Source organism: Lampris incognitus, chromosome 10, assembly GCF_029633865.1.
Source record: "Lampris incognitus isolate fLamInc1 chromosome 10, fLamInc1.hap2, whole genome shotgun sequence".
Lineage (NCBI taxonomy): Eukaryota > Metazoa > Chordata > Actinopteri > Lampriformes > Lampridae > Lampris > Lampris incognitus.
This window is the reverse complement of record NC_079220.1, coordinates 47534563-47559552: the sequence shown is the minus strand read 5'-3', so window position 1 is coordinate 47559552 and position 24990 is coordinate 47534563. Positions and strand designations below refer to the sequence as shown.

Here is a 24990-nt window from a genome sequence, read left to right as displayed (position 1 = left end):
ATTGTTTAAAAAAAATCATCAGTATTAGCTATATATAGCAAGATATCTATTTATAGTGACGTGTAATTTAGATCCCCGCTCTAGTTTGTCTTTGCCTGACACCTTTGCTGTTATCCACTTTTGCCCCTATCCAGTGTTGAGTATCCGTGGTGTGCAGGAGGAGGACCCACCAGACCCACAAATCATGCGTCTGGACAACATGCTACTAGCAGAGGGTGTGTCAGGACCGGAGAAGGGCGGGGGATCGGCCGCGGCCGCTGCAGCTGCAGCTGCAGCAGGAGGCTCACCCAACGACGGCAGCATCGAGCACTCTGACTACAGGGCCAAGCTGGCTCAGATCCGCCAGATATACCACTCTGAGCTAGAGAAATACGAGCAGGTTGGAGCTAAACGCTTGGCACTTTATGTCTACAAATGGTGACATCAGCTATTTTGCTGTAATCAGTTATACCATAAAATTATATATTTAACATGAAAGCTACAGTCCTGAGGACTGCATTTTTTTGTTTAACATACTGACATCCATTTTGATACTGCCAATTACATTGGTGTTTGACCAATCCAAGAATCACAGATCCATTTCAGAGATTACCAGGGCGGTTGTGTCTACATTCCCCACTATCAAACCAAAAAAGCGTGGTTTGAATTTTAGTTTTAGTTATTGAGGTTGCATCATTTGGCAGGGTCTGCAGTATCTGCTTGTCAGTCCCAACCACTTTGATTCTTTGTGAGATTTGCTGCAACCTGCCTTCTTCAGTGTTTGGCTTCTGCGGTGAAGACAAAATTTTAAGCACCATATCACCCCCCTACCAACCTGTAGTAATTAAAATGAGCAACTACAAAAGTTTTGGGGAATCTTTAATATGATTGACATTTAAGGAGATTTACATTTAGTTTGGGGACAGGATGCTGGGTCTGATTTCCGGAGACATGCATGTTAGTAGCAGCAGAGCCAGTATTTTATATTTCCTCATGAATTAAAATGTGTCGTATTTCTCCTGAATACATAGATATTTATATTTTTGTAGAACATCGTTACTTGTACTATATTTTGTTTGCGTACTTAAAGAACAAGTATTTCAGTACTCAGAGAAGTCCATTTTATACATAATCATGTTACTTTCTTCTCTTTTATATTGCTTTTGATTTCTGTTACTGATATCTTTATATTATTTTCCCAAAATTTGTGTAATGTGTAAGGGTTACAATGAGAAATGCCCCAAGTCAAATTCTTGGCAATGTGACAACATATTTAGCAGTAAGACAGATTGCGGTAGGTGAACTGGGGACTTGAAGTGGCACATAGGTGTGAAGGAAGTGTGTGATAAACATGCAATCTGTCTGGGGTGTTTGACCAATTTCTGTGATAGGCCTGAGCCAGCCCCCCGGAAAGGGAGCAAAGGAGTGTAGAGAATGAATGACTACATCTTTCTTCTTCTTTTTTAAAGCCTGTTTGCAATGGCATCACTCTTTTCTTCCTCTTCACTCCAGGCATGCAGTGAGTTCACCAACCACGTAATGAACCTGCTGAGAGAGCAGTCACGCACACGGCCCATCTCTCCCAAGGAGATCGAGCGCATGGTGGCCATCATCCACCGCAAGTTCAGCTCCATTCAGATGCAGCTCAAACAGAGCACTTGTGAGGCCGTCATGATCCTGCGCTCCCGCTTCCTTGACGCCAGGTCGGTCTGTGTGTGTCTGGCTGGCTTTTTCCACGCTTGTGTGCATGCCAGGAGGTTTTTCCACACTGGTTTCCTCCCAGAACCCAAAGATTTGAGCGCGTCAAGATGGGCATGATTATTAATAACGATGATGATGATAATAATCATAAAAGTAGTGGTAGTAAATTGTAGTTGTTTAGTGTCTTTCCAGAGATAAAGGACACAGCATAGTAAAAGACCAGAGCAGATACCAGAAAGGAGGGGGGGGGTGTTTAAAATAAGAAGAAAAAAACGGGACAAAATGGTTTTTTTGTGCTGTTGGTCATTCCATTTTGCGTGGGTCTTTTCAGACGTAAGAGGCGCAATTTCAACAAGCAAGCAACGGAAGTGCTGAATGAGTACTTTTACTCCCACCTGTCTAATCCTTACCCCAGTGAGGAGGCCAAAGAGGAGCTGGCCAAAAAGTGTGGGATCACTGTCTCTCAGGTGAGTTGTGTTGCTGTTGTCATTAACTAGCATACATCCAGATACCACTCAGCGGAATAACGCACAATGGGAGCACACAATTTTGACATCTGTGTAGTTGAAGCAGCATTGGGGAATTGTTTAGTAAATGTTGCACTGTCTTTTACTGAGATAGTCGTATTAGGTTGTATGGACATTTATGCCATTCAGATGTCTGGCACAAAGGCCAGATGATGGCCTTTCATTGTTTCTTTATTTATATGGCGGTCATTTTTCAGCTGCATGTGTGTATGTATACGCGGCATTACATTGCAGCTAAATGAATGTAGAGAAAATGGTGCGTATAAGAGTATATACATTTGCTTGTCCCAAAGGTCTCTAATTGGTTCGGCAACAAGAGAATACGCTACAAGAAGAACATCGGTAAGTTCCAGGAGGAAGCAAACCTCTACGCAGTTAAAACAGCAGTGGACGCTGCCAGCGTGTCGGCGCAGGCTAGCCAGGCCAACTCCCCGGCGACGCCCAACTCAGGTACCATATGTTCCATCAGTCTTCTGTCTACAACCCCCCCCCCCCCAAACTCCCCATCCCCCGGTGACAGGCCTCAGTTCCACAACACACACTTTAGTTGATACACACTGAATGCTGCTGAAACGGTCACTTGAGATGTCCCCAAGTGGCACCTTGCTGCACAGCCTCTCGGGCAGCTGTCTGTTCTCTAGGTCATGTCGTTGGATTACTGTTGCAGGTCACTAGTCTGCCACAGGCGGAAATGTGAGGCAGAGTGTTATATAGTAATAATTCAATATACAAACTAAAAGTAAACATTGATCATTTGAGCAAAGCAGCATCAGCTGGCCCCTGGTTCACCGACTACTGTAGCTAGCTATAACTGTGATATCAGCTTAACCAAGCTCATTTACCCCAGGGAGTACTTGTTTGTCTGTCCTGTCTGTTTTGATTAATATAGATACAGAAACGCAGTGATATGCCGCTGTCATAATTTACCAACGTTTCCCTCGCCTCACTGCACTTCCATCGTCCACCTCTGTATTTGTATTTTGTCTGCACAACATCTGATCGGCTTTTACGCAAAAATTTTTACGTTCCCCAGTGCTGAAGTTCTGATGCTTAGAAACCTCATCAGAACCTCATCTTGGTTTCTGAAGGTTTGCAGCGGTGCCCCCTCGGGCGCCCCAGATCTTTTCAGAATATCATGAAACAAACGAAATGGCAGAAATGCATATAAGACATAAGAATTTCCTCCACTCCGTGGGCTTTTTATGTTCTTCAGACAGCTGGGGGGCATAGCCATGCCAGCTAGTTCTCCCTTGACAGTCTTGGCCTTACAAAGAAGAATTTAAGCTTATCAGTGTTACCCAGTTTTACCCTTCCCAAACCCTGAGCATTTTCATTAAGTTGTTGGCCATCAATTTTAATATATAAAAAAAACCCACAGTTGTTACTCAGTCCAATTTGACTGGAGGACAAAAGTCAATGGGCTGTAAGCACAACTGTTCATTTGGGGGGGGGGGGAAAGGCTGCTTCATTCAGAACCAAAATGGAAATTGTGTTGTTATTGTTTCAGTAGGGTGCCAGACTCTTTTGTCCGTGAGCCTGGCTGCAACCAGACTAATCCTTTAGCTCCGAGACAGCTCAAGTCTGGGGAGCTTTAAGATTATGCTTCTCCCTGTTGAGCTTTACACTCAACTTTTGCATTTTGAAATGTCCATTTCTACGCCTTTTTTTTTTTTGTTGTTTTTTTTTTTTTGGCGTTTGCGTAGTTTGAAAACACTTAATTGTAGCGTGGATCTTGGTTCCTAACAGTTACCAGAATGATAGGGCTGATGACAACTCAACGGCCAGCTTGTTTGTTCTAAACTGCTTTTTTTTCCCAATCATCTTCATTGCCTTATGTGCCACTATGTGAGTCACCTTGTTCACTGTCTGGATGTTACAAATTGCAGTTCACACACACACACACACACACACACACACACACACACACATATATAGTAACCTCCATTTGCTGAGGATGCAGACAGGAACAGGTAGGTGACCATTCAGTTATTTGGAGCTGTAGGAAGCTCATGTGATGATTGGTGAGTTTCCTGTTTGTTTCCCCCCTCTTTACAAACCCCACCCTTCACATCACCCCACTACGCTTGTCCCCCTTGATGACGGAGGAACACTACCTGGAATCTGAAGTTTGTGTTTCAATTTCTGTCTCAACATTTCCAAAAAGAAAAGCCAACTCCATAATAAATAAAAGCAAAGAGGGTTGCCCTGCCACAAAGTAATGACCCCTAAATGACTCCAACATGTCTTTTCAGGCTGTCAGGTGTTTGCTTATGCTTCTATAGCTCGTAAATGTAACAGACATAAAAATGCTTTTGAGGTGGTTTATTTCTATTATCTGCCGACTTTGAATTTCAGGATTTGATGTAGTATGTAATGGATAACTGCGTGTGAAAGACTCCAGTGTAGCGCTTTTAATATGAGCCATACAATAACTCTCGTTTGGGCTATTTTTCGGCATTCCAGTGCAACACGCTCTTGAATTTCTTTTCCTTCCTTAATCTGGTTTGTTTGGTGTGGGACGGTTAGGTCTCTATAAGATGTGAGACTCCTTTGTCCCCCTATTGTTAATGAAGTTCTTGGTTTAGCCAACTTGGATCCTCTGTCTTGAGATCATTGGCTTTTCTGAACAGTGACCACTGGTCACCTTTGACCCTGGGGCACCCCGGTGCTTGGATGGCCTGCAGGGTCATGGGGTTCATACAGCTTGTCTCACACAGGCGACACCTACCTCGGCCTGCGCTCACTCAACGGGGAGGGTCACAGCATGACTCCCTCTCTACAACCGCAGGTAGGCACTGAAGACATCTGCCAAGAATACCTAAACACCCTCTACAAAGCCCAGCCACCCTGCGTCCCCTGGACACGTAGCCCTAGTCTAGCACCCTCTGGCCTTTACCTCACCTTAGAACCTGCCCTAGCATTACCTTTGACCCTCCCTCTCCCAAATACCTTGTGATTTCTGATCCTTGTGTACCCTGCGTAGTATATCCCTAAAAGGCAGATGACCCCACTTCAACCCTATACCAACAGTCTTGTATGCGTTTGCACCCCCCCTCTGCCGCCGCCGACATCTGACATCTCCCCATTCCGTCCTTCCCTATGTCCACCCTCTCACCTGCCCAGACCAGGTCAGAATCTCCCCAAGCCCCCCCTGTGTTTTGTTTTGGTTTGTTGTTGTTTTTTTGACACTGTAGCCGTTCAGTTTTCTTGTGATGGCAGGATCCACAGATCTCTGCTGTTGAGGGCCTCGCACTTCAGTGGTTATCAGCAGAGGAAAGATTAATGAGACCGATTGCAAGAACAGATGCAATGCAATCCTGTTGAGTTACATGGCCTTTTTTGTTTGGCTTCAAATTTAGTCCTTCAAATCTAGTCCAGATGAGAACCGGAGCGGTTCTGGAGAGGTCTCAGCTGTGAGTGCTGAACTGTCACATTCATCGTCAGCATTGACCTGAGAGAGAATGAGTGAAAATAGAGACAGGAGAGTACGCCAGTGGTGCAGTAGTCACGGGTGGTGCAGATTGGCATTGATGGATACAGCAGAGGTTTGTGGAAGCTGTCGCTCCTCTGCTCGCTTGGCCTGTGCTTGTACACTGTTATGGAAGACTGCATGTGGTGCTGTTACAGTTTGTTATTTAAAGGTGTTGATGTTTGTGGGATCTGTTGTTTTCTTTGCCATCTGTGACAGGTGGATACCCTGCACCGTGCTACACACCTGACGGGCGGCTATGAGGAGCTGTCCGCTAGCGGCCTCTACACCCCTCACCACCTGGACGTGAGTACCAGCTCAAAGCTGTCTTTTTCATTAGGAGGCGATGGGTGCTGTTGAGAGAGCTCAGAGCTTGTCAGGATGCCTGCCTTATATTTCCTGCACTCCAACATAGACGACAGACATTTGTCTCATCGCAAGTCTTCTCTTTAACGTTCAACTTCCAGAGAAGTTGGTCAACAGTTATGAGATGGCAATCGGAGCAACATGGGTTTATCTGGCAAGCAAGTTTGCTTATTTATTTTTACAAACCAAACATTTTACTTGATGTGTTGCTCATTGTGAAACTTGGACATAACAAAAGTTACGTAAATTAACTGTATTGAGTCATGCTGAGTGGCAGTTATACCATTACAATTTCATGTTATGAGTTTGTTTCCTCCTGGAACTCCCAAGTAAAAAAACTAAATGGGAAAAAGTCCTTGGAAAACAAATGGCCACAAAGCAAAGTGCACTTAGCAGTCATAATTTTGTTAAACACCAAGCTTAGCGACAGCTGAAAGTTTCGAATGCCATTTTTATATACACTCCTCTTTTTCCTTACTGCGGTTTGTAGGCCAATAACAGCTGGCAGGACACCGCCAACCCCACCATGGTCACTTCTCCACCTGGACCCCCTGGCAGCGTCCATTCTGACACCTCCAACTGAGACGGCGCCTCTCCCACCACCCCACCACCCCTCTGCCATCACTTCTGCACCCACTGGTCTGATGCAACCCCCCCCACTCCCCAATCTCTGGCTGTCCCCATCCCTGGACTGTTGGACTACTCAGCCATGCCAGGCTGTAACAAGCTCTCATTAAACACACCATGCAGGACCGGACAACTCGACAGTTGCTGTGAGGAATTTGCCTTTCACCCTCACAACGCAATGTTGAAAAGCTGGAGGATTTGTAACTGCAAGGAGGAAAGAGGAATAGAACTGACTGATGCAGAAATTGATTTAGAAAAGAAAAGAAAAACCCTCTTCACTCTGTTAAGGACTTAAATGAAAAACACTGACCCAGCTGTGTAGGTGATCATGATGTCTGTACATTATCTGTGTATATGCACGTCTTGACTTGACCGGTACTCCACACAGCCTGTCCATGTGCTGTTAACCTCTGCACTTGTTCCTCGCTAAGGGGGGGTGGGGGTGGTGGGTGGGAGGTGGGCCAGGCCCTCCGCTCCGGAAAACTCTGTGCGATTGACTATAGCTTACGAAGCTCTGGCTTTGGCATTTGATAGCAGTCACCGGCCTGAGCCAAGCTCCATGATGGCTCACCAGGGAGCTCTGCTCACCTCGCTCGTACCAAAGTACTCCCCCAGTAGTTGTCACCACTTCTGTTTCCTCAGTGAACACACACCCTGACAACTAACACAAAGACACCATTGTATCCTCTCACCCTGCATAGCTCCTAATTCTGTTTCTTTGGGAGAGATTTTTGAAGTAAAAAAAAAAGTCAGTAACTCAGATACGCACAAATGTGCTTACGCTGCTCTCAAAAGTACACACACACAGTCCTCTCTCCCATGTTGTTCCATAGGATAGTTTTACAATGTGTCAAGCACAAAATCTGGTACCCTTTTAGCAGGTCCCTAGACCTGGAAACAGCAGTTATGAGCGTTGTTCTTCTATCCAGTTCTCAATCTGGACCCGACAGGACAAGACACAGTAGGCCTGAGGAGAGCAATAGAGGAGGGTTGAGAACAAAGAGAGAAAAGGACCCTCCTCTGTGGTTTCGTGGTTGTGACTAACAGCCTTTCTTGTTGTTGACCAATGGAGGGCGTAGTAGAGGTCGTTGTAGACTTTTCTTCTTGCGTTCTGTTAAATAGTTAATTTGATTGTAGCCTATTTTCTAATGCTTTTTCACCAAGAATGCACCAGCCACCAAATAAAAATCGACCAATAAAGCGTCTAAGTGAAGTTCGGAGGAGAAAAGGGGGTTGAAAAGTCCCAAGGCAGTGATTGGTTGTTGGGAGAAATATGACATGAACTTAGAAACGTGACTGTCTTCCATGCATGTAGGATTTTTAGGTGTGATACTCTTGTTTTTCATTGAATCTTTGCATTTTTAGCTTCACTTTTATTAACATAAAAAAAACAAAAAAGGGTATAATGATATCAAAACAGACCAAAAAGGATTAAGTGCATCATGCATCAGTGTGATGTGTGTGTTTCTGCGTGGGCGCGTGTACAGTGTTCCCTGGATGTCTCGGTTTATTTCCCAAACTTCCTACTGGCCAGTGAGAAGCCAGATGGAAGTTTGGCTGGGATCTCCTCCTTAACTTGAAACATTAAGCTCACAGGCCCAAGGTGGCGCTATACAAACCTTCTTTTGTACCAAAACCAAAAAATACAACCATCAAGAACGTGACATGTCTCAGCAATGATTTCTTCTTCTTTTTTTTTTTTTGGTTCAAGGAGAAGCGGGGAATTTTCTTCAACGCTGTGTCTCTATACGTGGTGTCGTCACGCTTTGTGTTGTTTTTATTGTAGGCCTTCGGTTATTATTTCGGGCATAGTGGGAGCATGGCTGGACTAAGGACCATTTACATCACACCTGTGATTTGGAGTGCCCGTCTCACCGGGAGACATGGACATGTTCCCTCCCTTAACGCGTCAGTCAGTATACTTGATGTGGAAAGTGCGCTTCACCGGTTCACACCGGCCAGCGGACGCGTTTGAAGGGCCAAAGACGCGCCGCTTTGGCTTCCGCCTCTGCGGTCTGCTCCGGCCTGCTCGCCAAACTAGTCAGATTCTTCACACACCGGTCCCTCGGGCACGGTCGGCTGCGACTGGTCCAACCGTGTTACGCGACTGGTTGTGTTGCCTTTGTGGGGAAGCGTCTTCCATTTGCTGTAGCCGTTCATTATGTTTGTTGGCATCTGATGCTATTGTTGCGCAACGCACAGGTCAAGGCCACTGCAGACACACACACACGGTTGTATACACACAATCTGTGGCTGTGGTTCAGTTTTTTGATCCTTATGTTTCTGCAGCAAGTATACTGACACCCCCCCCCCATCCTTTAACCGTTATTAGTAAAATATAACATCGTTTTTGTTCGTTGATGTTGCCAGTAGCAAGGGCTTCTCTCTCCTCTGTTACCAAAAAGGCAGCCCCAGGTGTAGTGAAACTTAGCTTTGTCAAAGACACATGATTTTTTTATTTTTTTTATTTCCATCCTCTGAACCATTTTATACATGGAGAATTCTGTGAATAAAGAAAGCATTCTGATCGTAAGATAAAGCCTTATGAAGACTGAAATGTAAATCAAGATTTTGTCTAAATCTCAACGTGACGGAGCAAAACCTTGCGCTTTAAACCCCGGTGTGTAATATCCCAGATTTGACTACTTGTTTACCGTTATCACGTTTCATACGGCTGTATCTTACAATTAATGTTATCATCGCACCAAATTATCCCCCCCCTTTTTTTTTTCTACCAGTTGTAATGGATGTCACTGTACAGTTTGTGGAATGTTTCAGTATTTTGATTTTCTTTCATCTTTTATAAACCTTTTTGGATGTTTTTTGTTTTTCGGGTGAGATGCCGCGTTTTGTTTGGCCTTTATTGTGTATCGGGGTCGCGTTTGCTCTGATATTGCTATCATTTTCAAATATTATGATTTTTGTTTCATGTAACTAGGCTGCAATGAAGGGTCTGCAGGTATAAAGACGTTTGGTGCTGTGGAAGGACCGTTATTAATAGAGGCTCTCTAGGTCACATTGCACATAACGGACTGAATAAGTCCATTATCTCCACTGAGGTTTTTTTTTCTTTTTTTTCCAGCTCATAATTTTCCACGTATTAGTTTCGAAGTTGCTCGAAATGAGTGTTCGAAGCCCCGTTCGCCTGTTTCGTTGTGCTCTAAATGTATAACGGTTTGTGTGCAACTTATTCCGGTAACTCGGAAAGGAAATTCCAAGACTGTGTTTGTGAATAAAGTGTGTGCGACAGCGTTTTGAAGGGTCAAATGCAATAGGTATCCCCCCGCGTCGACTCAGTGTAGAGACACAGTTGTTGTCTTTGGAAGGAACCAAACATCACTGTGGCTTCCTGTGGGGAAAGCTCCCTGGTACTCCGTCTGTACACACAGCCGGACAGAGGAGTGTCTGTCCATGAACATGGCAATTTTAATAGGGCTGTAGTTCTTTTACTTTTGTAATAATACATAATGGACCCCACCCTAAAATTAAATCTGTCTTCTTTTGATTGTGCAATGACTTGAGTATTTGCAGTACAAAACAGTTTCTGAATACCAACGAGGTTCGTTTGCATAACTGACAACTTTTTCCAAGTTGCTCCAACTTTCACCCGTCATGCATTTCTGAAGCGTAGGCCGTAGTAAGGAAGAGGATTTTAGCAGCCGAGCTTTTTATCCTACATGTAACCGATGACTTCCACTGCACCAAACCAGCTCTTTAAACCTACCGGATGACTTTGTTTTATTATATTTGTATTTCGACCCTTTTCTTGGCTTTCCCCTCGTATTTACCCCTCTCTCTACCTCTGTCTTTCCATCTCTCTTGTATATAATCCCCGCTGTTTTCAGACTCGTCAGTCTGTACGACTTCCTTTTTATACCTCAACTTTAGAATTGTTCTAGAAAGAGTAAGAAAAAAAAAAAAAAAACAAATGGAAGAATATGACAAATTGTAGTGTTCTTACTAGAAAACTAATAAAATGATTTAGTGTGGGGTTTTTTTTTTTTTTTTTTTCCTTTTTTGTTTTTCCCAGTATGTCATTTTCTGTTTTTAGGAGTGTTACGTTTTTATAATTTGTCACAAATGCTCTTGTGATATTCAAATGTAATAAAAAGATTGCACCAACTGATGCTTAAATCAGATTCTTGACTGCGGGTGGGAAGGAGAACCACATCATAAGATATGACCTTGCAGAGACCTTGTTGAAATTGACTGCACATAGCCAGTGTGATGAACTTTTTTTTTCTTCCAATATATACATCTTTATGGATTTGGGTTTCAATTACAAATACAAACATGGCAGAGAGGTAGTTTGAACAATTTTGGGCAAAATCCGGCAGAGAAGCAAAAAAACAAAAAACCATTTGGTACAAATAATCATCTGTGAAAACAAACCGTATAATACAAGTGGAATTTTCTGCCCTGCTTGGATGGTGAGAGTCATGAGTTGCTTATCATAAGCCTGTGGGGGATATCAGAGCTCTGGGATTGTCCAACTTTCTGGCTTGTCATTCACATGCCGCAGCATATAGACAGCCGCCCCTTCCGAGTTTCGGATGCAGACAATATTCTCCTGTAAGCATAAAGAAGTACAAGTTTGATCTCTGAGGCAGCACAGCTAAAAAGAGCCAAAGTAGGGTTTGACATTCAAGGAGGAGCAAAACAAGGTGATCATGACTCAGGAAGATGGATTTTGTCAACGAATCCTACAGTCTTGCTTATTCAAACTGAGCTAAACTGCAGTTATGTTTGTTTACGTTTCTCTTTTCCCTTGAAAACTAACCACACTGGTGTGGAATATGAGTGCGTGTGTGTTCTCGTGTATGGGCGGTGGTGGTCTGATCGTGGGATCCTGTAGTTACGAGGTGAAAGAAGAATCAAGGAATGTCCTGGTTCCTGCCAGTGCTTGGCACCGAGAAACTGCATGTCTCCTGTCTCCTTTACCAAGAAATCAGTGAGCGTGTCGCTCTAACCAAGAGACCTGAGTGACTCATGCTCAGGAGGAGGAGTAGAGTCAATAACCTGCACTCAGCAAACCAAACAGACTCTTCAGGAAGTAAACAGGGTTTAGCTTAATCTTGTTTCAGCTGAAACAAGTCTCAATGTTTCAGCCTTCAGAACAAACAGCTCTGCATGAATTCAGTATAAATAAATGTTGCCTCCTTTTGGCGCTTTGTTCTAATGCGGTCCTCAACTGCGGCCTTTGGGACCCCCGGCAGTCCTGCTGCTGGTTTTCTATTACGTCAGGCAGTTAATCTCATTCACCTGTTCCACCAGCCTTAAAACAACCTGATTATACAGTCAGAATACCTAGCACAATACAAAGCCAGCAGCACTGGTGGTCCGCATGACCGGAGCTGAGAACCACTGTCCTAATGTGATGGACGGTACCTCTAGCTGTGGTAAGTCAAACTGGCCAGGAGAGGACGCCCTTCGCTGGGTGCCGGCTGGTCTCCTCCACAAGCAGCACAGGATCCATTTAAAAGTCATCTGCATCTCCTGGTCCCGCAGGGAATAAATAATGGGATTAACCAAGGAGTTGCACTCAGCTATCACCAAGCAGTATTTCTCATAGACGTGGGCGTGGCTGTCTTTCCCCAACACCCCTTCCAATAAGAGGGTCATGAGGCCTGGAGTCCAGCAGATTACGAAGGCCCCTGTAGAGATGGGACAAAGGAGATGTACATGGAAAAATAATCAAAAGCAGTCAACCGTCAACTCAGGTCCAAGAAAAATAAAATAAATGGAAAGACGTCAATTTATTCCAGCAGTTCGTAAAGCAGTTTTAACAATTGCCCTTTGCACCTTGATTGCTTATTTTATTGCTTACTGCAATTTTATAGCTTGCTTCTTTCAGGTGTAACTGCGTGGGAGTAAGTTTGGACCATTACCCCAAGCCATGAGGAAACTGTTCGCAAAAACAGAAGTGTCGGGGGGGCACAATATCTATGAAGGGAAATATGTTATTGTTAAGTGTGACACTAAGATGAAATCCATGTCTGCAACCTATTTTGAAATTCTGTAAAAAAATTCTTCCCCTGTATGGTTTGACAAACAAACCAGGTCAGAGCTGAAAAACCCGTTTAACACATGTGGGTGTCTGTGGTTAGCCACTGTTCTGACACAGCCTGCCTCGTATGCCAAGATGCAGTTAACATATGTGACAAGTTCAATGCGAGCAGTGTGTAGATGATTGTTTTGCAAACAGAATGTCACTAATTGACTCTATTAACCAGATAAGTGAATGGTAAATAAATCTAATGTGATGCTTCGCATTACATAATGCAAAGCTTGAAAAGCTTTTACACAAACTGCCAGCCGTTTCTCACCCAGTACCAAGAGGATGGTTTTCATCAGGTTGACAACTGTCTGGCTGCGCCACATTTCTGCGGTGTGCTGAGAAGTGCGATGGCTCTGGCGCCTCACGTAGACGAAGATCCGGGTGTATATGGCCACCATGATGAGGAAGGTGAGCAGATTGAGAACCGCCCAGAAGATAAGGAAACGTCTGCTGTAGAGGGGAGCAATGGTGGAACAGTCTTCCAAGTCACACTCACAGTTCCAGAACATGGAAGGCACCAGTCCCATGACGATGCCCACGGCCCAGATGCAGACAATGAGCAGCACCACACGCCGCTTGCTCATCGTGCTGTGCAACTGCATGGTGAGGATGGTCTGGTGGCGCTCCACGGCCACAGCCAGCAGGTTGGCCACAGAAGCTGTGAGGCTGATGTCAATCAGAGCCCCACGGATATACCACTGCTCCTTGGTCAGCCTGCTGGTCCAGGGACCCGTGTTCAGAATCAGATTGGTGTAGGCCATACCGGCAAACAGGTCGGCTGCAGCCATGTTGCCCAGGAGATAGTAGATGGGGAAATGGAAGCGCCGGTTTATGAAGATGGCTGCCATCACCAATAGGTTGGCCAGGACTACGATGAGGCACACCGTCAGGCCTAGGCCGATCACCAGTAAATCACGGGATGTCCAGTTTTCATTAATTTTCTTACCCACCAGTTTGTAGAAGAAAGTGACGTTGTGACTGTAGTCACAGGCATTCCACACATTATTCTCCATTGACATATCTATTAAAACAAAGCAAACAAAAACATTTGAAAAAAATCAAATGGAGGCCATTGGGCAGAAATATGGTCTGCAAATATGCTGAAAGGAATATGGAAGTTAATATCCTGCACAGTCCAGTGCAAATCAACAAATCATTTGATGCAAGCCCAGCCTCAACAAATGCCAGTAGGAAGTTTAACGTCTACACAAATTCACTTAACTATATTATTAAATGATTATAATAATCTAATTCTTTAGCTTTTATTAGATTGTTATCCAAAGGTGCTGCTATTCTGAAAGCATCAGACTGACTGCAGGATAAGCAGGGATGTAGTAGGAGCAAGGTAAGCTGGATCCCCCATTACACCGAGCAAAGAGCTCCCAACAAAACCTTTGCATTGCTTCAGTTTCGTTAATGGTGGAAACTGTTTGATTAGCTGCTAAGAATAATCCCCAACATGTATGTGAATGTTCTCGTTCATCCAGGTCCAGGACTTGGTATTCCAGGTCCAGGACTTGGTATACCAAGTCCAGTTGCACTTGATTCAACTCCTTTGAATCCCCAACACTGCACATTTTATTTGAATGAAAACAGTGTTTGAATGCAACTGTCCAAACTGCAGTCAGTTACCTTTTTTGCCCAGTTACCCCCTTTAAAAGTTGGACATCGGAGGGATTTGCGGTTGATAAAAGGTGGATGAACTTTTCGCGGAATTAAACGAGATAACGAGTAAATGACATTTCGGCGAGCGCTTCCTACATTCTTGAGGAATAAGATTAGCATGAACGATAGCATCGGGGGGGGGGGAGATATCACATTCTGCGCTGTTGTAACAAGTTGCAGCGCGCTCAGGGAGGTTGACAAGGATCCTCCTGAAGAGACCTTCACTTTGGCTTTGTGACACCACGAAAGAGGGACTATGGACAACTCCCCGGTGTTGTAAAGCGGACCCCCAATCAACCCCACACTCACACACACACGGACTAAATCAAACGCAGAGAGGATGTGGTCACTAGCCTTGAAACGCTCTTTTCACTTACCGCAGACGTGTAGGTGCTGTCCATCCAGGCGAATCTAATTTAAAACGCAGGACTCCGCCATTTGATAAGACGCCATGCAGCCTTCAACTACGCGACGTGTAGTGCGCCCGTCGCACGTCCCTGGACTCTCCGGTCTGATTCATCATCCACACCTATCTGAGCGAGCCTTGTCAGATTTGAAAACCTCCTTGGCTCGGGTGGGCGGAGCTTCACCTGTGAGGCATTTACAAAAAAAAAGAAAAAGAAGAAAAAAGATTGTTACACAAATAAGCCCGAAACGGGTGTTTTTTGGATATGCTGTCCCATTTACTACGAAACGAGCTCATTTCACACTACTCCCGACCATTTTCCATCGAATATATTTTTTGTTGATCTGTGTTTTGGACGTTTTTCCTGCCCCCCCGCATCCGGCCGTTGGTTTCCATCCATTTCAGCGCGGTGTGAACAGGTGTTACACCAAATTCCGCGACGGATGAAAATCACCCCCTAGTCCGCGCTTCTTCCGCGTTCCGTGGTTACTGTTGCTAGGGAAGACAAACAACAGCGTCGCGTTGCCTTTTCCGTAGAAAATCTATTTTATTTTCATTCAGTCTGTGCATTTCTTCAAAACAAATGCCTCTAATAAGCAACATCTCGTGCGCCGATTGAGCATTGAACTGAACATGATTAAGCAGGAATTTTGGAGAACTGGTGAAAAACCAACGTCTAGCTGTCATGGCTGCCATTGGGGTACTTACGCTAACTGTCCCCTCTGCACTTTTGGAGCCAGGTTGTGACGAGGCCTGGCGGCCTGTCCAGGGCGTCTCCCCGCCTGCCGCCCAATGACTGCTGGGATAGGCTCCAGCGTCCCCGCCACCCTGAGAGCAGGATAAGCGGGTTGGATAAGGGATGGATGGATGGGTCTCAAACATCTTCTAAATGTCTGCAACAAGGCCTTCAGTATGCCACGCGAGATCATTTTACGGTGGGTTTTATCATCTGATCATTTGAAAATGAAAAAGAAACGCAGAATTTGGGTAATTTCTTAAAAAAAAAATATATATATATATATATATATATATAAACCTGTATGCTTTAGTCAGTGGTCAGGAATAATGTAAACTATAATCGATTTGTAGTCAGTGGGATAAAACACGCAATAATATTGGTGTGGCCCTTTAACAGAAAAGTGTGAACAAGGTGAAAACTGAAGTAATGTAAGTGGGGTGAGAAGTGAATCAAATGTCCTCGTAGACGACAACGGGCTTTGTAGGTTGTTGTTTTGGTTTTGTTTTGTTTTGGGGTTTTTTACAAGCTAAAACGCCGAACTAGACGACTAGTCCATGGGCCAGACCATTTTTTGGTGCATCTCAAGGTGGCAAAACTTAATTGTGATTTTTGAAAAGATACATGTCTGTAGATGATATTTTGGTATGGTAGCCCTTCCTAAGTGGTAGCTGAGTCACAGTTATCAGCTCATGAAGTTAATAACCCCTAATCATAAATTCAGTTTTTCGACACTAGTGTATATCTGGTTAAAGCTCATGTAAGGACATTTACCAATGTTTAATAATATAGTGTTTGGTATCATTTTAAAGGGGACCTTTTAGGCTTTCATTTTCGCCCAAGGCTGTATCTGTCTGACAAACAAAGAGGTCACGTGACCTCTGTAAACCATAAATGACACACATTTTCCAACAATCTTCGCCTAAACTATATACTTTCTTTTAGCCCTGTGGCATCAAGGGACCTCAGGGGCACAAAACTCAACAACTGCAATACTCAAGGGACTTTAAGGATTCAGGAAATGTATAATATACGCATACTGCTTCTTTGTGAAACAGCTCATCAGCTCATGAAGTTAATAACCCCTAATCATAAATTCAGTTTTTTGACACTGGTGTATATCTGGTTAAAGCTCATGTAAGGACATTTGCGAATGTTTAATAATACAGTGTTTGGTATCATTTTAAAGAGGACCTTTTAGGCTTTCATTTAAGACCAATGCTGTATTTGTCTGACTAACACAGAGGTCACGTGACCTCTTTAAACCATAAATGACACACATTTTCCCACAATTTTCGCCTAAACGATATACTTTCTTTTAACCTTGTGACATCAAGGGATATCAGCGGCACAAAACTCAACAACTGGAATACTCAAGGGGCTCTAAGGATTCAGGAAATGTATAATATACCCACACTTTTATTTTTGAGAGGTGATTGTGAGCCTCAGCGGTGAAGGGACATCACACCGAGTGAATAGAATTGCTGTGCAAGCAAAGTCTATTGCTGATCATCCTGCTGAAGCAAGACCTTTGCCTTGCATCCCAAAAACCACGAAGAGAACCATTGGAGCAGTAGAGATGCGGCTTCCCATTTACAATGCAGGAAACGTGCCAATCCTCCAGCTGTACATACACGTGATGCTGATCATGCCGCTATCCTACAGGATGCAGCGGACAGAAATCACATGTGGCTGATGGCTCGTCAAGCCAACAAAGATGTTTGTAGCTGGACTGGGTTCAACATCCTCACCCACAGCAATACAAGTGTACAAGAAGATAGCATCGGCTATTTGCCCACAATCAACGCTCCTGCCACACAGCTATCAACAGTTAATGAGGTTCTTCACCAGTCGATAAGCATCATGAAGTTTCTGCAGCTCAACAACATTGTTGTTGTTTTTAACCAGGCATTGTATGCCAAAGCTGCTGAAATCACCTGGAAACACCCGGGACAATTCAAGAACATCATCCTTAGAATGGGGGTCTTTCATACCACCTGCATTTTTCATGGCAACGATTGGAAAACGTTTTGCAGATGTTGGTCTAAGAGACCTTTGCATAGAGGCAGGAGTGATAGCCCATGGTTCAATCACAGGGGTTATTGATGGTCACAGGTATAACCGAGCTGTACGGCTCCACAAACTGCTCGATGATGCTCTGTTGAGACTAGCATGGAAAGGTTTTCATCCCTGGTTAGAAGAGAATCATCCTGAAGATCTCATTCACTTGGCAGAAACTCTGCAAGTAATCGAGAACATGTGTGATGAAGTATCACAGCCCAGATTTGAGAACACCCTTGAGCAAGATTCATGTCAGCTTATTCTGACACCTTTCAATGAGTTCCTCAACTACCTTCGAGAAGACAATGGCCCCCTCTCAGCCTTCTGGATGTCTTATGTGGACATGGTTGAGATTATGCTGAGTCTTATTCGAGCATCAAGAGAGGGAAAGTGGATGATGCATCTTGCAGCAATCAGGGCCATCATTTCATGGTGCTTTGCTTATGATAAACTGAGCTATGCCAGATATCTACCATTCTACTATGCTCAAATGTCTTGCCTGGAGGTTGATTATCCCGGTGTTCGTGCACACTTTGTAGAGGGTGGTTTTTCTGTCCAGCTGGGAAGGAACAATCCCTTTGGAAAAATTCCAGTAGACCAGACAATTGAGGAGACTGTAAACAAGGATACTCAGACTGCAGGAGGGACCAAAGGTTTCAGCTTAAAAGGTGGAGCAGTGACCAGATACTATATCACTTCAGAAAACAGAAGTCAGTATCTAAGGCAACTCAGGAACATGACAGGCAATGATCCTACAGAAAGTGTAAATCATCACGATCTACAGAAGACAAGGATAGAGAAGGACTGGGCAGATGTTAATGCCTTTGTAGAACTTATGGAGAAAAGCTGGGTAAACCCTCTAGGTGCAGATCAATCTGATATAATCAGTCTTTCCACAGGAATCACTGTGTCATCCGACATAGCCCGTGATCTGCTGCAAGCTCACCAGACTGGAGAGGAAGCATATCAAAAGTTCAGAAGTGAGCGTTTGGAAAAAGGTTCACCAACAGCCAAGTTCCATCACACAATGAAAAAACAGAACCTGAAGACATTTGCAAGCATCACTAAAAGTAGAGGAAAGCCGGCAAAAAACAAGGAGGTGGTCTTGAAAGCAGATAGAAATCGCATTAGACATATGATCATTGTTTCACAAAGTAGAGATCTTCACATTAAAGATGTTCTGGCTCATCCTCTTGGTCCACTTCCTTGGGCACTTTCAAATCCAGATGGCTCACTGCGGAAAAATAAAAAGGCTGCTCTTGCAAGAGAGTTGGAGAAATCAGGATCAGCAGTAGAAGAAATTGGAGAACATTCTGCATGCATCATTGATGGAATGAGCCTTGTTCAGAAAATGAAAGGTGATGGCAAAACCTTTGGAGAGATTGCTGGATCTGTGCTGAACCTAGTGCTGCATGAAGGAGGACACAGTAAGCGGATAGATGTGGTGTTTGATGTATACAGGAAAACATCGATCAAGAATGCTGAAAGATGCAATCGTGGTTCAGCAAGTAGCACTCAATGGAAAAACATTGCCCCGGGACACAAGGTTGTGCAGTGGAGAAAACTCTTAAGTAATCCAGACAGCAAAACAGCACTGATAACGTTCCTCGTGGACCAGTTGAAGCAACCAGAGAACCTTCAAAGGCTTAAGGAGGACAAGCAGCTATTTGCAACCTGTGGAGAGACATGCTATTGTCTCGGCAAAACAGACTGGAATGTTGTTGAAGACCTGAAATCTTCCCATGAGGAGGCGGATACCCGCATGCTCTTACATGCAAATCATGCCAGTAAGAATGGCTACCAAACCACAGTTATTGTGAGCGAGGATACAGATGTCATGATCCTTTGTCTTGGATACTGTAAGAAGATAAACTGCCCCCTGTATCTGAAGTGTGGCACTCAGAATCGGACAAGGTACATCAACATCAGCAACCTTGCTCAGCTCCTTGGGGATGACCTATGTGATGCTCTTATAGGTGTACATGCCTTCACAGGTTGTGTTAGTGTAAGTGCATTTGCAGGACATGGTAAACTTTGTGCTTTCAAACTGATCAAAGGAAACAGGACATTGCAAGAGTCCTTCAAAACCCTGGGAACATCCTGGGATGTATCAGACGAATTGTACAGCAATATGGAATCATTTGTCTGCAGGTTGTATGCACCATCATCTAGCATATGTGATGTCAGTGATCTGCGTTACTTGCTGTTCTGCAGCAAAAGGGGTGACGTGGAGTCCAGTGTACTTCCTCCTTGCAAGGCTGTTTACAGATGCATATCCAGCGTGCCAATTACCAGGTAGCAGTGTGGAGACGCTGCCTGGAAGGACAACCAGACGTACCAGAGCCAAAAGGACATGGATGGACAACTGATGACCAAGGTATACTTATAATAATTCACTACATACATGTTCATCATGCTATAATGCTAAAATAATATGTATAGGTAATTTCTCAACATTCAATTTCCTCGCTGAAATGGATTAGAAATATGTTCCACTTATTCTTACAGGTATGCTGATGTTAGAATGGATGCGAGGACCCCCAGCACCACTGGCTGTCCTGGAACTTATGGGCTGCAAGTGTGTACGGACCTGCAAGCTTCCTGACTGCTCCTGCCTTGCCCACAGACAGAAGTGCACAGAAATGTGCAAGCTACAAACCTGCACCAATCAGAGAGAGGAGGAGGAGGACGTAGAGGTTGATGTGAAACTGGTCGACTATAATGATGATGAAGAAGATGAAGATGAGGTGTATTAGATGCATAGTTCTTTTCTTTTTTTCTTATTTCCTTCTTTGAATCACGAATGGTGTCATTGAAAGGTGATAGCTATGACTAAGTTACTCCTTGGGAAGAATTATCTTATTGAAATATGTTGGTCCAAATAATGGAGGTGAATGGGCCTGAGCTGGTGACTTCTAGTTTAAGGCTCAAAATCACCTCTCACAAAGAAAAAGTACGAGTATATTATACATTTTCTGAATCCTTGGAATCTCTTCTGTATTGCAGTTGTTGAGTTTTGTGCCCCTGAGGTCTCTTGATGCCACAGGGCTAAAAGAAAGAATATAGTTTAGGCGAAGATTGTGGTAGAATGTGTGTCATTTATGGTTTAAAGGAGTCACATGACCTCTGTGTTTGTCATACAAATACAACAGGTGGGCTTAAATGAAAGCCTGAAAGGTCTCCTTTAAAATGATACCAAACGCTATATTATTAAACATTGGTAAATGTCCTTACATGAGCTTTAACAAGATATACACTAGTGTCGAAAAACTGAATTTATGATTAGGGGTTATTAACTTCATGAGCTGATAACTGTGACTCAGCTACCACTTAGGAAGGGCTATTATACCAAAATATCATCTACAGACATGTATCTTTTCAAAAATCACAATAAAGTTTTGCCACCCTGAGATGGACGAAATAGTGAAATTTTGGCCTCTGGCCCATGGACTAGACAGACCAGTCTGGCGACAGAAGCGAACCAAAAATACAATCTGGGGGATTTATTACAGGAAGAGGAGCAAGAGATTCACTTCATTTTTCTCCGTATGTGATGTCATCCAGTTTCACTCAGACAGCTGTATGCAAGATATTAAAAGACTACTCTATTTGCCAACATAGATAAAAAGATGGAAAATGCAAGTTTTTGCTGTCTTTTCTTTCACGGTCAAACATGGTTGGTAGCTACGTACATTAGTCAGCAAGTCCTTCATGACAAAATATGAATACAAAATAGGAATACATTAACACTGTCCATGTCTAAATTTAGTGAAACGACTACAAACCTGCAAAAATGTAGATCTGCTACAGATCCAAATGCACTGTCTTTCACTGTAACAAGGTAACACACTCTCAGATGACACAATAACAAGTGGACAATATTTGGCATAAACAGAAGCAGACTTTCTCTGAAGAAGTAAAAAAGCAGAAATAGAGGACTTCTATGGTTATAAGACCTGTACAAACTTCTGAACAGACTCTGGCACATTGTAATCAATGATGATTACAATAGACGGCACGGCTCAGAAGGTAGAGCGGGTCGCCAAGTAAGTGGAAAGTTCCTGGTTCGATCCTCCAGCTCCTCCATTGTGTCGAAGTGTCCTTGAGCAAGACACTGAACTCGCAACTGCTCCTGATGAGCAGGTTGGTGCCTTGCATGGCAGCCTCCACCATCAGTGTATGAATGAATGGATGAATGTGAGAAGTACACTGTAAAGCACCTTGAGTGGTCTGTAGACTAGAAAAGCGCTATATAAATGCAGGAAATTTACAATTTTACCATTTATAATACCAACAGCATGGTTTCCTCCCTCCTCCCATCCAAAGGAATGACACGCATTGGCCATTTGATGACATCAGACTGGCCTTGTCCTGTCATATCCATGTTTCCAGGGATGGTACTTTCATGCCCCAGTCATGGTCCATGGATCCGATACAGGTACTACTCCAGACATCCCCTCCACCAGTTAACCGTCACATTTTATGAGATCACAGGAGCACAAGTAGGGTTCAACTGACATATCAGGCATGGTGTTGCATTAATTGTGCTTATATATATATATATATATATATATATATATATATATATATATATATATATAAAAATAACTTACATAACTTTGTTTCACCTTATATATATAAAACTTTGTTAAAAGAAACACTCAACAGTCGGAAAAGTGCTCAACAAATAAGGAGCAAACTAACCCAGAGGTACATTGTCTGTCTGCTGTCCTTCCTAGTTATGCGTTTGTTTGTGATGTTGTGTACTTCAATCCAGAGTGCACCTTTTGTAACTTTTTTTGTTTGTTTGTTTGGCTGTCCCACTTCAGAACCATGCTTAAAACCACAAGATAAGCTTTGGTGTCGTACACTCACATATTCACGTTCTCACACTTACACAGACACACACACACACACACATATATACTGCTCAAAAAAAATAAAGGGAACACCTAAAAACACAATATAGACCTCGATGAATGAAATATTTCAGCTGAAAATCTTTATTTATTAGACAGAGGAATGTGTTCAGAGCAAAATAACCTAAGAATGATCAATGGAAATCAAAATCATTAGCCCATTAAGGTCTGGATTCAGAATCATACTCAAAATCAAAGTGGAAAATGAGAACATAGGCTGATCCAACTTCTGTGGAAATTCTTCAAGACGATTCAAAATGAGGCTCAGTAGTGTGTGTGGCCTCCACGTGCCTGTATGCACTCCCTACAACGTCTGGGCATGTTCCTGATGAGACGACGGATGGTCTCCTGAGGGATCTCCTCCCAGACCTGGATCAGGGCATCGGTCAACTCCTGGACAGTCTGTGGTGCGACATCGCGTTGGCGGATGGTACGAGACATGATGTCCCAGAGGTGCTCGATTGGATTCAGGTCTGGGGAACGTGCAGGCCAGTCCATAGCATCAATGCCCTCGACATACAGGAACTGCTGACACACTCTGGCCACATGAGGACGAGGATTGTCATGCATGAGCAGGAACCCAGGGCCCACTGCACCAGCATATGGTCTGACAATGGGTCTGAGGATCTCATCCCGGTACCTAATGGCAGTCATGGTACCTCTGGCTAGCACGTAGAGGTCTGTGCGGCCCTCCAAGGATATGCCTCCCCAGATCATCACTGACCCACCGCCAAACCGGTCATGCTGGAGGATGTTGCAGGCAGCAGAACGTTCTCCACAGCGTCTCCAGACTCTCTCACGTCTGTCACATGTGTTCAGTGTGAACCTGCTCTCATCTGTGAAGAGCACAGGGCGCCAATGGCGAATCTGCCAACCAAGATGTTCTCTGGCAAAGGTCAATCGGGCTGCACGGTGTTGGGCTGGGAGCACAGGCCCCAATTGTGGACGTCGGGCCCTCATACCATCCTCATGCATTCTGTTTCTCACTGTTTGAGCGGAAACCTGCACATTAGTGGCCTGTTGAAGGTCGTTTTGTAGGGCTCCGGCAGTGCTCCTCCTGTTCCTCCTTGCACAAAGGACCAGATAGCGGTCCTGCTGCGGGGTCGTTGTCCTCCTGCGGCCCCCTCTACGTCTCCTGGTGTACTGGCCTGTCTCCTGGTACCTCCTCCATGCTCTGGACACTGTGCTGGGAGACACATCAAATCTTCTTGCCACAGCACGCATTGATGTGCCATCCTGGATGAGCTGCACTACCTGAGCAACTTCTGTAGGTTGCAGATACCGCCTCATGCCACCTCTAGTGGTGAGGGCACTAGCAAAATGAAAAACTAACCTAAGATCGGCCAGAAAAGATGAGGACAGGCAAATGGTCTGTGGCCACCACCTGCAAATCCATTCCTTTTATAGGGATTGTCTTGCAAATTGTCTAATTTCCACCTGGTGGAATTTAGACAATTTACCAACAGGTGAAATTGATTCACAAATCAGTGTTGCTTCCTAACTGGACAGGTTGATATCTCAAAAGTGTGATTGACTTGGAGCTACATTGCATTGCTCATGTGTTCCCTTTATTTTTTTGAGCAGTGTATATATATATATATATATATATATATATATATATATATATATATATATATATATATACACTACCGTTCAAAAGTTTGGGATCACATTGAAATGTCCATATTTTTGAAGGAAAAGCACTGTACTGTTCAATGAAGATAACTTTAAACTAGTCTTAACTTTAAAGAAATACACTCTATACATTGCTAATGTGGTAAATTACTATTCTAGCTGCAAATGTCTGGTTTTTGGTGCAATATCTACATAGGTGTATAGAGGCCCATTTCAAGCAACTATCACTCCAGTGTTCTAATGGTACAATGTGTTTGCTCATTGGCTCAGAAGGCTAATTGATGATTAGAAAACCCTTGTGCAATCATGTTCACACATCTGAAAACAGTTTAGCTCGTTACAGAAGCTACAAAACTGACCTTCCTTTGAGCAGATTGAGTTTCTGGAGCATCACATTTGTGGGGTCAATTAAACGCTCAAAATGGCCAGAAAAAGAGAACTTTCATCTGAAACTCAACAGTCTATTCTTGTTCTTAGAAATGAAGGCTATTCCATGCGAGAAATTGCTAAGAAATTGAAGATTTCCTACACCGGTGTGTACTACTCCCTTCAGAGGACAGCACAAACAGGCTCTAACCAGAGTAGAAAAAGAAGTGGGAGGCCGCGTTGCACAACTGAGCAAGAAAATAAGTACATTAGAGTCTCTAGTTTGAGAAACAGACGCCTCACAGGTCCCCAACTGGCATCTTCATTAAATAGTACCCGCAAAACACCAGTGTCAACATCTACAGTGAAGAGGCGGCTGCGGGATTCTGGGCTTCAGGGCAGAGTGGCAAAGAAAAAGCCATATCTGAGACTGACCAATAAAAGAAAAAGATTAAGATGGGCAAAAGAACACAGA

The 24990-nt window shown here is 43.8% G+C and overlaps 2 protein-coding genes across 2 annotated transcripts in view; one reads left to right on the top strand and one right to left on the bottom strand.

The window, feature by feature from the left end:
• The window catches only part of pbx4 (pre-B-cell leukemia transcription factor 4), a 31453-nt gene extending 24371 nt beyond the window's left edge, over nt 1-7082 (top strand). The window contains exons 3-8 of the mRNA XM_056287869.1: nt 135-379; nt 1492-1682; nt 2012-2147; nt 2501-2657; nt 5896-5982; nt 6533-7082. Of these exons, the coding sequence (XP_056143844.1) occupies nt 135-379; nt 1492-1682; nt 2012-2147; nt 2501-2657; nt 5896-5939 (773 nt within the window). The 3' untranslated portion in view covers nt 5940-5982; nt 6533-7082. The remainder of the gene's footprint in view (nt 1-134; nt 380-1491; nt 1683-2011; nt 2148-2500; nt 2658-5895; nt 5983-6532) is intronic.
• Nucleotides 7083-7148: 66 nt separating this feature from the next.
• lpar2a (lysophosphatidic acid receptor 2a) lies at nt 7149-14901 on the bottom strand. The gene is made up of 4 exons (XM_056287806.1): nt 14770-14901; nt 12996-13748; nt 12058-12323; nt 7149-11239 (listed from the first exon to the last, which is right to left on the bottom strand). The coding sequence occupies exons 2-4, from the start codon at nt 13744-13746 to the stop codon at nt 11141-11143; spliced, it is 1116 nt and encodes a 371-aa protein (XP_056143781.1). The 5' UTR covers nt 13747-13748; nt 14770-14901; the 3' UTR covers nt 7149-11140.
• Between the last annotated feature and the right edge of the window lie 10089 nt (nt 14902-24990).